The sequence below is a fragment of the Hippocampus guttulatus genome, chromosome 15 (genome assembly GCF_054856545.1).
Source record: "Hippocampus guttulatus isolate MCC_2025c chromosome 15, RoL_Hgut_1.0, whole genome shotgun sequence".
NCBI lineage: Eukaryota > Metazoa > Chordata > Actinopteri > Syngnathiformes > Syngnathidae > Hippocampus > Hippocampus guttulatus.
This window is the reverse complement of record NC_141275.1, coordinates 4,956,808-4,973,952: the sequence shown is the minus strand read 5'-3', so window position 1 is coordinate 4,973,952 and position 17,145 is coordinate 4,956,808. Positions and strand designations below refer to the sequence as shown.

Below are 17,145 nucleotides of genomic sequence, written 5' to 3'. Positions count from 1 at the left end.
TTTTAAATGAAAATTATTTAAATGTTAATATATTGTAATACAATTTACAATGTATGTATAACCGTATCACATACTTACACTATAGTAAAAAATGTTTATAATAAATTATGGTACAGGGAGTTTTTGGTTTAACAGTTTCGAGAAAAACACAGCATCGTGAAGTTATAAAGTTTATAACGATGTCAAACGTATATACGTTATATTATAAACCGTACGTTTGACATCGTCCAAAGGACGACACACTTTCTAACCAGATGTATGACAAAAATGCATTTTTAAAATGGACAGAATACATGAATGCGTGCAAAATGTGCTCTTAATACATTTCATCTAGTACTGTATTTTCAATGCATGTCTAAAAGATCCACGATCCTAACGCACCCCAACAAAGGATTTGAAGCAAACAACAAAATAAACACACTGTAATCCCCCCCCCCCCCCCCCTGCAAAGTGCTCTTGTATAAAATCTACCTTTCCGAAGACAACACAAAACTGCTGAACAAGAAACCAAAATGAAGTCCAAGAACTCATTTTTTAATTTTTCACAAACTCAACTCACTCAAAAATGTAGTATTTCGGTACTATGTTTGTCTTACATATTGGCATTATCAGAATTTTGGGGGTTTGCAAAAATAATAATAATAATAAATCCCCCAAACCTTTTTTTAGTTTATATCAAAGGGGCAATCAGTATGTAGTCTGCCCTTGGGCTGCCAGTTGCCCATACCTGATCTATACTGTATCTATATATGCTCATAAATGTCATGAGAAGTACAATCAATACAACCACCCAATTAGTATTTATTGCTGAAAATGTAATGATTTGACATGGTTAGGTTTATTCTGTAGCAGTAGTACAGCTGATCTATTCCTATGCACATGCCACACAAAAGTTCCAAACCACAACAAAAAAATAAAATTAAACAGCCCTTTTGTTGAGTAACGTAGTGCAAACAGGTTACTGACACTTGGCAAAAGTTAACACCTTTTTTTTTCTCCCTAAGAAGCAGGAGTCACTGCTGATAGAGCATCGCCTATAATGGGATAAGCACCCCTGTGTTGTTCCTGCAGTGGAAACATCATGAAAAGCAAATGAGTTTCAACAAATATCCAACTGCATCAACACGGCAGTCCAAAATTTCTTAGGTGCATAGGCTTTTTGATGCAATTGGGGATGATGTAGGGACACAGCTGAATATCCGTCTCAGTTCTTCCTTCAGTGCTCCCAATGATCGAGCCAAAAGCTGAGTCACGTTCTTTTCTAGAGCGCATTTGTGGCAAAATGTATAGAACTACTGTAAGGCAATCTTAGCACTGCACATTCTTTTGCATCTTATTAATGAAAGAATGAAGGTACAGTAGTCACCACAGCCTGCAGACACGCCTTTTACATGAATGATACCAAAAAAAAAAAAAAAAAAAGATACAATCATCAGCCGGATTTCTTTATGAAGATGTTCAATTGTGTTCAAAGATACAGGATGCTAAAAACAATGCATTATGCGCGGGACAGTGGCTATCAAACCAAACAACTGGAGGGTTAAATAGAAAACTTTTTGTTTGCTTGTGTGAAACACAATTAGCGTAGTTTGAATGTGAGTAATGTCACAGTTGCAGAGTGAAGGTCAGAGAGGGTAATATTAGCGTACATCATAAAAATAAAAAGTGTTGGGAAGATGCAACACATTTGCATTTTTCAAAACACACAAAAAGACACACGTTATCCTATCAACAGTGGTGTGAGTTTGTATCGATGATTTCTCGGACATTGATTTTCATATTTCATTGTAATTCTTTTTTTAAATTCCACTCTGTATTTAACATGGTGATAATGCATGGCTGATACTTCTTTTGATATGTTACAGGTGTTTCTGGATTTGCAAATCACACACACACTGACCTCTGAGTACAACTTAAAAGAAATACCTTGATGCATACAAATGTGTTTAACTACCATATTTGGTAGTATAGTATTTGTGCTCAGATGTAGTCATACAACTGAAAATCCGATGCAATGCATCATCTCCCTTTGTGAATAATTTCGCGCAGTCATTGCACTGAAAATAGAAAATAGCAGTACACTGAAATCTGTGCAAATCCTCCGATCCCACTCTCATCTTCGTCATTGGTTCTGTTGAAGCTACGGTTCACAGCAGGGATGGTTGAAATTTCAAACTCAACATCAGGGAGGTAGAGACAAAGGCCCACATCAGTCCCATCTGTCGATAACAAGGCCACACAAGCACTCTGGAGAAGGCTGCCTAAAACCAAATTGAGGAAACAAGCACAATATCCTCTGAAATAAAACGAAAGTATGCCCACTCGCACACACTTGCACTGAAACAGCATGCAGCAGAAAAAGAGCATCCTCTGCAGTTTTTGTGACAAATAATGCAGGTGCCCCACTATGCTTGGCCAGCCATTGGAAGACGGAAATCCCAACGACGTACACTGTGCAAGTATGAGGTGGTAGTTGTCGAAGGGGGAGGTGTCACGCAGGTGGTTGCCCAATTGAGGCGGCGCCATTGGCTTTACTTTTGCTTTTGCGGCTGAGCATGCGGCTGAGTGTGGCGGTTTTGCTGGCCCGCTCAACAGTGGCAGGAGACTCCAAGTAGACCAGGTCATTGTGCGACTGGCTCATTCCGGGGTCCTTGCGCTGATGCCGCCGCCGGAAGAACAGCTTGGCGCTCTTCTGAAGGAAGCTGCCTATAGTGCAGAGCAGGGGAGAGACTAAGTGTCATCATTTCAGTTTTTTTGTTTTTGTTTTGCTTTAACACAAACTAATGGCATGAGGCACATGAATGCACGTTTGTGTTGAGAAATTCAGGTTACCAATAAGTGCAGTAAACGAACATAGAAATTAAATATATGGATACTCCATAGTGAATGCATTTTGTTCAAATATGGCATTACCGGTTTAAACAGCCTTTCACACACGCACACGCACGCACGCACACACACACGCGACTATAAAGGCATACACAGTATAAACAGTGGATTTGAAAAGTCTACACAATTTCAAAACTTTTTTTCCACTATTAATGTTATCTAGCCAGTACAGCTACACTAAACACTGGAAATTAAAGTTTTCACAAGTGTGCACACTGTCTAAGTGGGGATGTGGCTTTGTTCAGAAGGATCTGCGCCGACTCAAACTGATGTGAAATGGGAGTCAGCACAAACCTGCCATAATTTAAAGTGCCACTGATTAATCCAATATAAAGTTCAGGTGTTCTAGAATGCTTTTCCTGACTTTTTTTTTTTTTTTTTTTTTTGCTTTTGAGCAGAAGCCTGACAAAGCTTGGATTTTGGAACCGTGTGTAACTCCCTTCATCTTGACTATGGCTCCGGTTCCAGTTGAAGTACAACAGCCCCAAAACATGACGCTGCCACTAACACCAGGCTTCACTAGTTATGGTTTTCTCTTGATGATGAGCAGCGTTGTGTGTTTGCCAAACAACACCGGGGTTTTCTCCCACATGCCCACATGAATACTAGTTTAAGGTGTGAGTGAAAATGGTTGTCATTGTGCACTATGATAGAATAGTAAGCACACTAGTTCACTAAGAAGTTCATAAATACATGAAAATATGAAACTAGAAATGCTTTGAAGTGAACAATGTGTTCTACCTATTCAAACTACACACAATAAAAACTATAGTAGTACTACTATCCACAAGTGGTAACTTACTCATCTGGACATAACGTGCGCTTAGGACTGCTTTCCTCTAAGATAGGGGTAATCATAGCACAAATGGTGAGACAGTGAAGGGGAAAGGGAGAAAAGAAAAGAGACCGTAGAACCAAGAAAAACTCCCAAACAAAAAGTGGTCAAAATCTGCTTTGTAATTTTTTAATTACTGAGCTTGAGATGTAAATAACAATAAACCTCCAAAGTTGAACACAATCTGTTCCAGAATACTGGTTAACTTCCAAGTTGTTCCAATGTCCGGAGGTGGGCATTCCGTCAGTACTGATAGAAGGACTGTTACAAAAAATGATGGACTAAGCAATGACGGAAGTGGGTTTTCTTCCGTCAGTGTGATCGTCACTATCTGAGTCAATTACCTACGGACGTCTCAGCCCGTCAATGATGGACACCCATTTTGCTAATAACTGATAGAATCACATTCTGTGGTGGCACCACAAAAGACAAAAAAAACACTGAACAGCTGTAGAAGTAAACCTTTAGATCAGGGGTGTCAAACTCATTCTTTGTCGCGGGCCACTTTGGAGTTACGGCTTACCCGGAGGGCGGGTGTAAAACCTTGATGTTATTTATTACCCATGACAATTTGACATTTCGGTACAGATTTCAGCAAGAATCATGACTGTTGACACACATGATTTGCTGCCGCGGGCCACATAAAATGACGTGGAGGCCGGATATGGCCCCCGGGCCTTGACTTTGACACCCATGCTTTAGATGTTCAGTGAACTTCAAGAGAAGCTGGTTCTCGCCTTAGATCATTCAATGATGGTTTGAAATTCAAGTTTTGTTTGACTCTTGAGGCATATCTTTCCCAGAAAATTCAGGTCGAACTCCAAATTGTCCGACTTTTGTTGTGTTTGACTTTGGAGGTTAGCACTGTCGTACAAAACGGAAAACTACACTATGTCTCACCTCTTCTCTTTTTGCAGCTGACCTCCGGCACACACATGGAGAGTGAGGTATGATTTAGATCCTCTCCGGTGTTGCTCTCCCAATTCTCGGGAGGACGGCCCACTCCACTGGGACCATCCTCGTGTTCCGAACCCTCCGGTGGGCTACTGGTCCCCGACACAAGTGCCGTGGTCATATCCTGAGAGGAGCTTTCGTCTGACATTGAAGCATCCATCGCTGCAGCGTAGCCTGCCATCAGAGCCAGCTCATCATCCTGGGACAACGGGGTCTGGGAAAATAATCACAGTCAAGCGGAAATGCACGTCAACTCTGTTGTTGAGCTAACTCATCCTTACTTTGGCAATCCCAGAGATGATGATTGTACTCTTCTTCACAGGGGACCTGAGCTTCTGCTTGGCAGACTCATGGAGTTGTTTGATGGCGGCCTCAGCCACAGGGTCAGTGCCGTTTAGCATCAGCAACTCTGTGTCTGAAGAAGACAGGGCTTTGCTAACTGTTGCTCCCGACATTGACATCTGCTCGGAAACACGCCGCTCAGGAAGCTTGGGCTTCTGAATCATCGCTTTTTGGGAAGAATCTGAAGGTAAAGACAACAGACTTTAAGGTAAATATGAAATGTTAAGTGCATCACTGGCACCAGCAAAATGGAAGATTACAAAGTCATTGGTTCTAACTCTCAAGGTACTTAAACAATCATAACTGGACTGTTCAGTTTGTATTGGGAAACATTTTGCCTCTCATCCAGTCGGCTTCATCCGTTCATGCAACAAAGCCAGCCTAAATTGGTGTGAAAACACAACTATTTATTGCCTCCAACAAGCAACAAAAACACTGTAGGCAGCTTCAATATTTTTTCAGTTGACTGACTGGTCACTTCCACCCAATGATTTGTTTTCTGAGGCCTCTGTGCAAGGCAGGGCTCTAGGCTGTGCCCAAATTTCATGATGTGTTGACTGAAAAAAATGATAGGTTGTGCATGTATAGCCAACCAAAGTCTCCTCGGCTCTAAAAACAATATTTATTATAAATACTGAACCTTGGTCTAAAAATTTTCGCAAACACACGCACCGTTTGCTGGGTCCCATTCACTTGAGTGAGAGCCGCGAGTGATTTATTCTTTGACGCATTACTATTAAATATATATAACACTTTTCCACACGCACTCCCGCTGTAACGTTCCTGACTGAAATTCAAAAATATGAAAAATCCGAAAAATTATTCAGGATGTGAATTTCTGCAGGTGAGCAGGTCTGTGAATGTGATGCAGTCATAAATTTGGAGGCAACTAACTATAGCACTGACCAACCAACAACAAAATTTGGGTGCACCAAATGCAAAAAGTTAGTCTCGGGCTCAGGCATCTTAATGACTGTTGATTTGCTTTCCAAAAGAATCACACCATTCGTGGCTGAGGTGGGCCTCCTACTTGAAACAAAAATAGTTGAGTTTTCTGCACCAATTTAGTGAGACTCCTAACAAAGCCTTGATGCAATTCATTTGGCTGTCCTACAGAACTTTACCATTCGAAAAGGCACACGCACATTGTAATTGTTCTATTAACCTATTCACTCCCAAAGACGTTTTTAAACATCTTTTCAGACTTGGTCCAAAATTGGCTAGTACTGAATGAGTTAATATTTACAAGGACTAATGATCATGTTTTTAATGTTGTACCAATGCTGAGTCCTGGAGGGAGGACCCGGCCCGGTTTGCTCTTGACTGCGGTGATGGTGGTGACCACCGTGCCACAGGGCATGACAGTACGGTCCATCTCCACTCTTTTGGTGGAAGCTGGGGTTGGCGGCTGCCAGGACCTCACCTCACTGGGATCCAGGTACGTAAACTGAAGAATGGGGTTCCCCCAAAGTTAATATGCTACAACACTGCTGGTGGAAAATCTCTGATAGAAGAAAAAAGGATAAGTGAGTCTTACATCAGTAGTAAGTGATCCCGTCTCTACATCTTTGGTCATGAGTGAAAATGTTTGTTTTCCTTTGGGCTGCTTCCTAACAAGGTCAAAAGGCACTGACACCTGGCCCAGAAGGCTTTCTAAAATACAGAGAACATACAAGTTTAGTCAAACAGAACCAACAATGTGATGTTCAAAGGATGGGTGCAAAACACCTTAAATAAAAAAATAAAATAAAAACACCCACAAAACATTTTTTTTCCTCACCCTCTTGAGGTTGTCCATCATTCAGCAACAGAATAATAAGTTCTTTTGATCGGCCATTCAGTTCACTGAGGGGACAAATATTACAGTGAGTAAGAAAAACACTAATTTTGAGAGAGAGGAAGGCAGTAGTAGTTTCTGTGATGCTTGTGTGTTGTGAAATTTACAAGACAAAAGGCTGATCCCAGGCAGGACTGGCTGTGTTCTTCAAAACGGGGGTATTAAACTTTTGTGGAGGGTCATCTAGCTGCAGTACACACAGAGGATTTATGCTGCCTGCAATCAGGAAAAAAAAAATCATCTTGAATGTAGTTCACATCAGAACCAGGACAATGGAGTGTGCAGCCCATTATCAAGGCCATATGTCCGTCAATCAGGAAAGATTATACATCTACATATTAGTAAATATTAAGATTATAACGGTGTCTAAAAGATGGGCTTTATTTTCTTCCTTGAGTCGGACACATTATTCAACCGACGTGCCAGCTAATTAAATAAACAGTAGTGTTGCAAGATTGAATATTGCTTTGTTAACTTCCTGTTCCTCATTCTGATGGGAAAAAGAGAGGCATCTAACATGACCCACAGAACGAATTGCACATACATGTTCTACTACAGATAATTATGATTTTCGGGGACAGCCCATGAAGTAGTAGACCAGAGTCAAATGCAATGGAGCACAACAAATGGAAATATAATAATAAGAAGAATGTAGTGCGAAAGCACAGGATAAAGGAGCTGGCTATGCCTGTCTTCAAAGCCACGAAAATTCTCACGAGTGAAGCTGTCACCAAAGTGGTTCTTTCCTTGAAGGAATGATAACGTCAAAGTAAGGATCAGTTGGGCTTTGGTATGTCGTTAGCGGTAAGTTTTCACTACCCCCTCCCCCAAAAAAACCCCTCAACACCGTCTGGCAGCTGTCAATTATCTCATAACATACCAAATGTATTTATATGGCATCATCATTAGGATAAGTGTGCTGGAGTATAATGTTTTAAGCAATACTGAATGCTTGAATTGTGAACAAAGTCATTTGATATATCATTTCCCCAGAATACTTTGTCTTTGCTCATCTTTCTTTGTTTGTGAGGATTTCTAATGGGAAACAGTGAAGACTGGATTTGGGGTTCAAGAAATTACTAAGTTTCAAAATGTTGAATGTGGGGCCGCAACACCTTCGCTGCTTTTTCAACCTCAAAATTATTTCTAAACGTATATTATTTTGAACTACAAATGATTCTTCACGATTTTGTCTCCTCACGTCTTGACCATCTCAACTGCGTCATGATTGTGTTTGTGTACTTCACTTAGCAGCACTTCAAACATACTAAGAAGGCTTTTTGCAATAATGTTGTGTCAGAGTTTTTCTCGGACTAAGTTAAACAAATGACTCGGCCCACAGGGAAGATTGTCTTTCTTCGGCGGAAGTGGATCTCTGAAAGCGAACGACGGGGAGTTGCTCCGTGATCGCACTTAGAGTCCCTTGTCCTCCTGTCTGACTTTTATTGTTAACATATGCAAAATACAAGAAAAACACTGCCCCCGAGATTTGCATGCCACGCCCCCGGTCCGGCCCCTCGGTAGTGATCTGATACGCTAACACCTCGCAGTCTGGTCTACCCGAATACACAAGTCACAGACTTTGCTGATGGCAAAATTTGTCTGCCTGGGCGCGACAGCTGTTCCCCAACCGTCTTTCGATATTCAACAACACTTCGTTCCCAATTTGTTTATTCCCACTTTGTGATTGAGTCTAGCCTTCTTCCATCTGTTCGCCCCCCTTGCTTTGACGTGATTACTCAAAAAGCACTCCGCCCAAATGGCCGACACCTCTGCGCTGAGTACGCACCCAAACGTCCAGACATGCCCAAATTAACTGAAACTTTAAACATGATACCATTTTGCTCATAGATTTCTCTATCATTTTGTGTTCTGCGGTTTAATTTTAAGTTTGCATTTTTAAAAGTTTTGATCCGATGATATGTTACACAAACCTATCAGGAAATGTCTATTGTGTAAACAAGCTCACGCCCTGGTGCAAAAAGTCATTTCACAGAGTGAGATAAGACCAATGATAAGCTTTTGCTGATCTGAAAACCGCCATGGTATTGTGATATGGAAGCGACACTAACATTTGCAGCCACAACATTGCTAACCAAGTTTGGTTTGAATTTCTGTGAAACTGATTATAAAGCAGCGGTTGGTCACAATAATCTTACCTGCAGCATCTTCCTGCTGACGGAGTGTCACACGAATGTTTTTCACCAGCAGCTTCCAGTCGTGCGCACGAGGAGGTTTGGGTGGTGAAAACACTTTGTTGCAAGGTTCCTGTTGAAGAAAGTGAATTGTATAGTTTTTTAATTGTTGACCATTTAATTTTACTTATCTACAACTTTGAGAAAAAAAACGCTAAAATGGCCATTAAAAAAACATGACAAGGTATTTATGTGTTTAAAACCAACAAAACATCAATATTACAGAACTGCATATTAGAATGAACCACGTAAGATTATTTTAGCGCGTGGCAAGTTTGGAGCCATGCGCTAAGCTATAGTTAAGGTCGTGACATTTCTTGATCCAGGGTACCATGAAAATGATTACGGAGACACTAATTAGGGTGAAATGACAACAGACATCAATTCCATCAATACTCTGATCTTTGCCTTGGTTCTTTTAAACAACGATGAATGGTGCGACTGTAAATTATATTAAACAGTGAATGCATTTAATGAAAGAACCAATGCGTTAATCTTCCATTAAAGCTCTATCGGCTGTAGCTACAAAAAAAAAAGATTTTTTTAAACTATTTGCTCCAACACAAGAACAGAATTCCTACTCCATCAAACTGAAGCTTTCAAATGTTTTTTCATAGAGCTTCAATATAAAAGGTGTTAATAAATCAAGCAACATCAGAAAGCTTACACTAAGCCCTACGCTTTGCCTCTTCGGCACGATAAAAATGAGGCATGACTCAACCACCCACCTTGACCTCAAGGGCCCGACAAGGCTTGCAGCTCAATAACACAGAGGCTCGCGTCGCACAGAGCACTTGCCTCAATTGCTCCTTTACTGCTGCCACACAGGAAGCGCTGACGTTGTCCTGATAAGACATGACAATGAGAGCAGTGAAATCACACTTCAAACATGCAACTGAGTCCACCTCAACGAGCATACATACAGCATGTACAAAGTAAATTCAGTCATTTCAAATGGCATTCAAAGTTGGCATTCTCCACGCGAGGAAAGTACCTGGCTCAAACTCGGTGTCACCTGGACCATTTCCCTCTCCAGGTGAGAAATCCCCCAGCTCACTCCAACCTGATCTTCAGCTTCTTGCAATTGGAGCTCAAGCTGAGTAACAGAGAGAGCAGACTATTAATGGTGCCTGAAGGGGGAGTGCAGTAGGTCATAGCATGCTAATTACAGTACAGTACATCCACTACTAGCAAATTCCAATGCTTTTTCGATGATAGTATATTTAAAAAAAAATTATCTTGACCTTGAGGTCGCTAATATTATTAAACACAGTTTTCAAACAATTATATGATATATAACTAAATGTCCTGGAAAATAAATGTGTTTTTATGGGCAAAAAACTAACAGAAGTAATCCCATTTAAGACGACTGTTTTGGAATTATAACTTCCATGATAACAAGATGTTGCATTTACGTGTTTGTTCTTGTCTAAAACATTGCAATGTGATTAGATCATTCATATTGATAATCTGTAAGTGTGCAGTCATGCTTTGTGTATCATTTATCTATGTCGTATGATTCATCCGCTGGCATTACCGTAACTGTCTGTAATTGAGAACCACTATAATAGGCACTTTTGGTCTTCAGTATATTGGATTGGATAAACTTTATCGTCAAATGTACTGTATGTAAAACATACAGCACAGATGAAATTTCTTCCCTCTCAACACAAAACAAGAGGAGCCGCTGCGGGTGTCTGCGCCGCCATCAAAAGAAAAGTTAACAAAAAAAATGACAAAATAATACAAAACAACACGAGACACAGACAATTGTGCACTCTTAATGCGTTTATATGCGTTTGACCTTGCTTAATCACCTGCACGCCACATATACAGGTATATGTGAGGATTCCGTGAGGATTAAGCGGATCAGAAAATGGATGGATGGATATATCTACATTTGCACTTACTATTACTGACAATAATAACTGCACGTTTTGTCTGATTGCCCACAGCCTGAAGTTCACTCCTATCTCCTTAATTAGTTACAATATTTATAATATCCCATTTTCAAAGACAGGTTTAAATGATAAATATGTAAAATTCTATTGAGTCAGCCTGACAAAGAGGAAAGGGGTTCAACAAGAGGTGCATTCCAAAATCAAAGCCAGCTGCAAAGAGATGACGCAGAAGAATAGGAGAGAACATGACAAACTACAGCCGCCAATCGTGTCCGAGCATGCCTGGATTTTAAGTGTTGGACTCCAGGGCTGCCAGCATAATGACAAACATGCCAAACAAAAGATAAGATAAGATAAGAAAACCTTTATTAGTCTCGCAATGGAGAAATTCCCAATTCACAGCAGCAGTTATGAAAGGAAGAAGTAGAACAACAAAATATAGGAGCTGCTGGAAAGGCAGCCACTCTCGCGGCGCCATATTGAAGTCAAAATAACAAAAATAACACAACACATAGGACACAGACAGTCGTGCAATCTTCACCACTTTTCTGCATACACTTTGTTGTCTGAAGCAGTTCTAGATGAAAGAGGAGAGGATCAAAGTGTCCTTTCACCAGTGGATCAGAGACGTCATGCTGAAAATGTGCACACGTCTGCTACAAGCTAAGTTTTGAAAGCAAACACGAAGCTGTAGCGTCCACTGACGAAAAGAGATTAGTTCACTTCTCCTGTCCCACATAATCCGCTTCAAACTCCAAGCCGCGACTCCCAGTTCCAAATCCGCATCGGCGCTCCGCGCTAACGCTCCTTTCTTCTCATCGTCGGCTCCTCAAGCCTTACATCCATCCAGCCGCAGACCGTTCAACAGCACCGATCTCTCCGCTGAACAAAGCGGGGCTGTGAAAAATGCTGCCCATTACAGGCGCAAGACACAAGCGCCCCAGGACTGTCCAGCAACGACAGTCAAATGGCGCCGACATTCCTCCCAGGCAAAAACAGTGCTGGTATACCCATGCTGCCGAGAAGGCGCAACCACCAAGCACAGAGTCTCCTCCTTGATGAATGTCGTGGCCAAAAAATGCTGAAAAAAGTCCACATCAGGTCCACACGACGTAAACAAAACAAAGTGACAAAACAAACACAAAAACAACAAAAAAAAGCAAGGCTCATGAGAGCACTTGCTGACGGCTGCCTACTCGGGCGCCATCTTGACAAAAGCCACATCAGATAGCAATGAGGACATCGAGATGGATCCAAAGCACAACATCACAGTGTGCAGTGCACTAACTGCCAAATCGGTCCGCATAAACAATAAGGTTCCCATAACAAATACCGATAGATTTTTTTAAACACGGTACCCAAAAAAAAGAGCCAAAATAATTGGCCAGAAAAGCCTTTTATCTTCACTGAATAGCATTAAAATTGTTTTGCAGTTCATACCACCTGACTGGCTGATATAACAGTGCAACAATAAAGTATTTGCATAACAAAGTTTACACAAAAGTGTCACATGGGTGCACTCACATGCAAAAAGCCATGTGCTACAAGAGTGGGTTGGAAGGCCCTCAACTGCTTTCAATTGTGTAAAGTGTGTTATTGTTGTGCACGCCATCAACAGCGAGTGCTTGTTGTTACACTTTTCTACGCACGCACAGCATGACATGCCAGGACCATTCTAGCTCGTATCTCAGTCAAATGCTAACCAATGTTCTGCTGGATGTATGGGGTCTTCTGAAAAGACTTTCTGACCTTTTCCAGACTAAGCTAAAATAGCGAGAGCAAACATTGAAACCTCCTTTATGCTGACCTACATCTTTTTTTTTAATCCTGACTTGAGCTCTCTAGCCACTCACACAAGTTGTATTTATGGTACAAAGAGCTCAGGGAGCGCCGAGGTGTGACAAGCACCTTATTGGTTTAAAAATAATCTTTATACAACTGGGTTAGCCTCCATCGAAGCTCTTACACTGAACCTAATTACGTGATAAAAGCTTAGTGCAGCTAAAACCAGACTACAGCCTTGTTGAGTTAGATGATGGCGATAGATTTCAATTGATGTGCTATGCTAATATATGCTAATTTGAGTAGCTGAGTTATCAACATTGTGTGCGAATCAGCAAGGTGAAAATCATCTGATACTGTCGAACCATCATTGGAATAGTCAAAGGACTAAATCTGGATGTTGCAAGTAAGGTCCAGAGGTATTTGGGCAAGGAAATAATGATAATGATCACAAACCACCGCAATGAATTTGACAGAACGCAAATTAAGGTCTGATCTTTTAAGTATCCACTTTCAGCACCGATTTAAGAGGTTACACAAAAATCGAGTCATTTGCTTTTCAGGAACGACATCCATTTTATGCAGAGTACCTCTTGTAGAATCATAAAAGTATTTGGACGACTGACATAAATGCACATACGACAAAGTATGATTTATATTTGCTAGAAAATTCTTTGCAGTCAACGAGTACCGTAAATCCAGAGCACATGGATATTAGACAATTACTAGTTTCCTTCTTGGAAACGCTTTGCCTTTCAGGCTAGTGGTTTGGGATCATGCATCTCACTTTGCCACTGAAGAATACCAGTATTGAATTTCTTTGGTTTCAAGAAAATCCAAACATTAAAGAGGAAGTCAACCTCAAAAAGTTCTTGACAGTAATATGTGCCTCCATTAATCTAAACATGGCATTCAGATTAATATTGCGTGTGTGTTTGGGTGAAGCAGCAAAATGTCCTGTTTTTTTTCTCCTTCTCAAAGGGCAGCCATTTTGCCACTTGCTGTCGACTGAAAATGACATCACAGTTGCTCAGGTAACAATCCATCAAGGCTCACCTGTTTTCTGAAGATGGGCCCTGACTGATCGTTACCTGAGCCCCGAGCAACTGTGATGTCATTTTCAGTCGACGGAAAGTGGCAAAATGGCCGCCCCCTGAGATGGCTTAAAAACGGGGGGATTTTACTGCTTAACTCATTTTCCACAAAAATAACATTAATTAGAATGAGAATACTGTGTTTTAGACTACTGGGACTACATCGAACATAATATTGTAAAGAACATTTTTGGGTAGACATGTATGAAAAATAACTTGAGCCCTTGACGTTTGATGTGCTCCGAATAAATGGCTGTAATTCTTAAACGGTAAATTTCTATGAGCAATCTTAAATTAGCTACAATCATAAAAATGCATTCACTGTCTAAATATTCGTGGACCTGATGCTTTCATAAACACCTAAAAACAAAAACGTACTCCTCCATTGTGCGTATTTCAGAAGATCTGAACCATTTCGATGAAGTGGGACACTTTTAAGGGCAATGAACTTGACAGTGATTGCAGTAAAGAATTTGGGACGTTTGCCAAGCCCAGACAAATACATCAAGCATGTAATCTAATGTTACGGAGAAGCAGTGATCCACTTTTGGGCCGCATGTCACTTTTAATAAGATCTCCCATTAAACAACACTCTTCACACTGTGTAAAAAGGGACAGATTATTCTTTTGGCTAGAGAGATGAACTTGAGTACATTTACCTGCAGCTCCAGTGGGGATATACACACTGTATATTTACAAGGATCTGCTGACAACGATGTGGACACACCAATAGAGAACTGAAGCTTTTCACCGACCACGTAACAGCAAGCAGCCTGTTGGAGGAAGACAGCAAGCCAATGATATGCAGTACATTTGCAACATCTATGAAATGTTCGGGTTCTGTGCAACTACAATGAGTTATTTCATTTCATTCAAAAGCAACGTCAAACACTGGAAGTGAAACTCTTATTTGGTCGTAAAATGAGGAGCCATGACAAGGAGGAACTTGACAAGTCATGCCTTGTCACAAGTAATTTCTGTGAAATACACCACAATGTAGAGTCTTGTGTGAGGGATCATGAAAGTATATCAATAAACACGTGATTTTGGTGTAAGCTATAAAGTCATTTACCATGATGAAAATGTAAATACTGCACTCCCAAGATGATGTATTTTCACTTTTCTCCTTGAACATGGCATATGTTTCACTCAAGCATTGATACTTTTTAGAGTATAACCTTATTACTGTCATTTTTACTTGCAACTGTGTGTTTTTCTAACAGTCTTGCCGCGCATCACACTGAAATGGACTATAGCCTGTGACACAGGGCATTTCAGTTATGTGGTGTCAAAGTCTGAAGACTAGCGGGCACTACGTAAAATTGAGTACGTACAGAGAGTAGATGAGACCAAGAAAATATAAGGGACAAAAAAGAACGGAGATTCTCATGGATATACAGTAGAAACAACATAACCATTAGAATGTGCTGCATCTAGACATCTGGAAGCCAATGAAATGGAGACTCACTATTTGAGGTAAATTGGGATTGAGCACAACCGAGAATAGCTCACCTCCTTGACGCTCTCTTAATAGCGATTATAAGTGCCTATTATATTGTTTATAAAAAAAAGCGCATCAGTATTTCATCACACACTCCAAGATGATGTACAACACATGCGCTTTTGGAGAGACCTCCAGGAACTACTGTTCTTCCAAAGTACATAAAGTAGATCAATAGAGATTCATGACAGTATTTGCCTATAATTATAGACTTTTTTTTTTTTGCTATGCTGCAGAAAATGATTAAAGAGGTGAGTTTTTCAGTGAATAACAGTAGGTATGTTTCAGAAAAATGTGTGAGAATTTGCAAATGTCAAACTGCAAATATGCTGTGGTCCACTGCATAATTATGTCAAGTGCTACCTTGTTTTTGGCTGATTTCTGAAAGCGGGACACTTGGCTGATCATGAGCTCGGATGCTTCGACATCATCTTCATTGAAGGTCAGAATAAGTGGACTCTGATCAAGAAAAAGTCCAAAACACTCAAATTAGCAACATACAGCGAGTGAAACGACACCAATAACTGACCATGTACCTGATCAAGAAAAAGTCCAAAACACTCAAATTAGCAACATACAGAGAGTGAAACGACACCAATAACTGACCATGTACCTGAGCTGTCTTTGATTACAAATGCACTGTCACTGGATGCACAGACCTGCCACAACATTTCAGCCATCTGCACATCTAATACCATCTGCTGCTGCTGTTATCAAGGCCACAATGTTCTGTTTGATTAATAACCATGTGGGTTTTTTTTTTTGGGCGGGGGTGTAAACACTGTCATCCATCAGTTTCTGCCATAAATTACCAGTGACAGACCTTGACTAAAATTTAACAAAGGTTATTTTATTGAATGTGGTAGTGAGGCGACGAGGCAGTAAATACTTACCCCACGAGCCTCCCCTGATTTGGCATTCAAAGCCTTGCACCATGCTCCTCTCCATTGACGTTTCCAACTATTCAGTGACAGCGCCCATCCTAGCAGAGAGGCGGCTTCCTCCTTAGCCGCATTGTCCTCTGCTAGGGTGTTCTCCAACCCTGTTGCCCTTTGTTGGAAATACTGTACAAAATACAGTACCAGGGTAACTAAGGACGCAATGAAAAGTGTGACCATACAGAGCCACTGCGGATCATCCAGACCAAAATATGAACTGGAACTTTCCAGGTCGGACATTCTTTGCGGATGAAAACGAAGGCTAAGCTTAAAACACCTCCAGAGGAAGTGTCCCTTGCATCATTCGTTATGTTTATAAAATTCGAAAATCACTTAAAGCAATTACTCTTCACTGAGAATAACTGTGTTGCACTCAATCCCCACAATAAATTCTTCTTGTCCATGTTGCTCCTTGAGGATAAATCAATCCAAGTCCCAATTGGAAAAGGCCACCGCTCTTACAACCTCCCCTTCTCATAGCTAAAGGTAATTTGTAGTGTCAGGCGAGTCTTCATACTTATACACTTTCGAATTCGTTTGTTAGCTCAATTGGCTAATCCCGGCTACGGCTCGCCTAACCTGCTTCTTAGCAGCGAGGACTGACAAACTTTCCCCTAAAAGGAATTATATCCAAAGTAATCGGTGAGGCGCCGGAAGACGCTGTCCATTTTATAAACAAGGTTCCAATGAAACATATTGAAAGAGATGAAGCGAGACAGTAAGAGCCTCTCGTCGCTTGAGGAGGTTTGGACGTGAAATGTGATTGTACGAGAAGTTACCGTTCGGGAAAGGATATGTGGCACAAACTGTAACTCCCACAATGCACCGCGTGATGTATGCGAAAATGTATATGTATTTCAAAAATATTTCATTGTAT

The 17,145-nt window shown here is 40.8% G+C and overlaps 1 protein-coding gene across 3 annotated transcripts; it reads right to left on the bottom strand.

Annotated features, from left to right (window-relative positions):
• Window positions 1–781: 781 nt before the first annotated feature.
• Window positions 782–17,050, bottom strand: c2cd2 (C2 calcium dependent domain containing 2). Of its 3 annotated transcripts, none has more exons than XM_086131387.1 (14): window positions 16,224–17,050; window positions 15,694–15,789; window positions 14,489–14,602; window positions 10,047–10,148; window positions 9,781–9,897; window positions 9,017–9,125; window positions 6,965–7,073; window positions 6,801–6,865; window positions 6,558–6,673; window positions 6,299–6,467; window positions 4,960–5,201; window positions 4,625–4,892; window positions 3,692–3,728; window positions 782–2,706 (listed from the first exon to the last, which is right to left on the bottom strand). In XM_086131387.1, exons 1-14 carry the CDS (start codon window positions 16,506–16,508, stop codon window positions 2,622–2,624), a joined length of 1,914 nt encoding a protein of 637 aa, XP_085987513.1. In that variant the 5' UTR covers window positions 16,509–17,050; the 3' UTR covers window positions 782–2,621. The 3 variants fall into 3 exon arrangements, with proteins under 3 accessions (XP_085987513.1, XP_085987512.1, XP_085987511.1); XM_086131386.1 differs by lacking the exon at window positions 3,692–3,728 and having other exon boundaries at window positions 782–2,261; window positions 2,451–2,706; XM_086131385.1 differs by lacking the exon at window positions 3,692–3,728.
• Window positions 17,051–17,145: the final 95 nt, after the last annotated feature.

Coding starts and splice junctions, on each gene's coding strand:
- c2cd2 (XM_086131385.1), bottom strand. CDS start 16,508: ATGTCCGACCTGGAAAGTTCCAGTTCATATTTTGGTCTGGATGATCCG. Junction 7,074..9,016: donor TCAGCAGGAAGATGCTGCAG/GTAAGATTATTG, acceptor TCCTGATTGCAG/GCAGCATAAATCCTCTGTGT. Junction 6,468..6,557: donor CGGGATCACTTACTACTGAT/GTAAGACTCACT, acceptor CCCATTCTTCAG/TTTACGTACCTGGATCCCAG.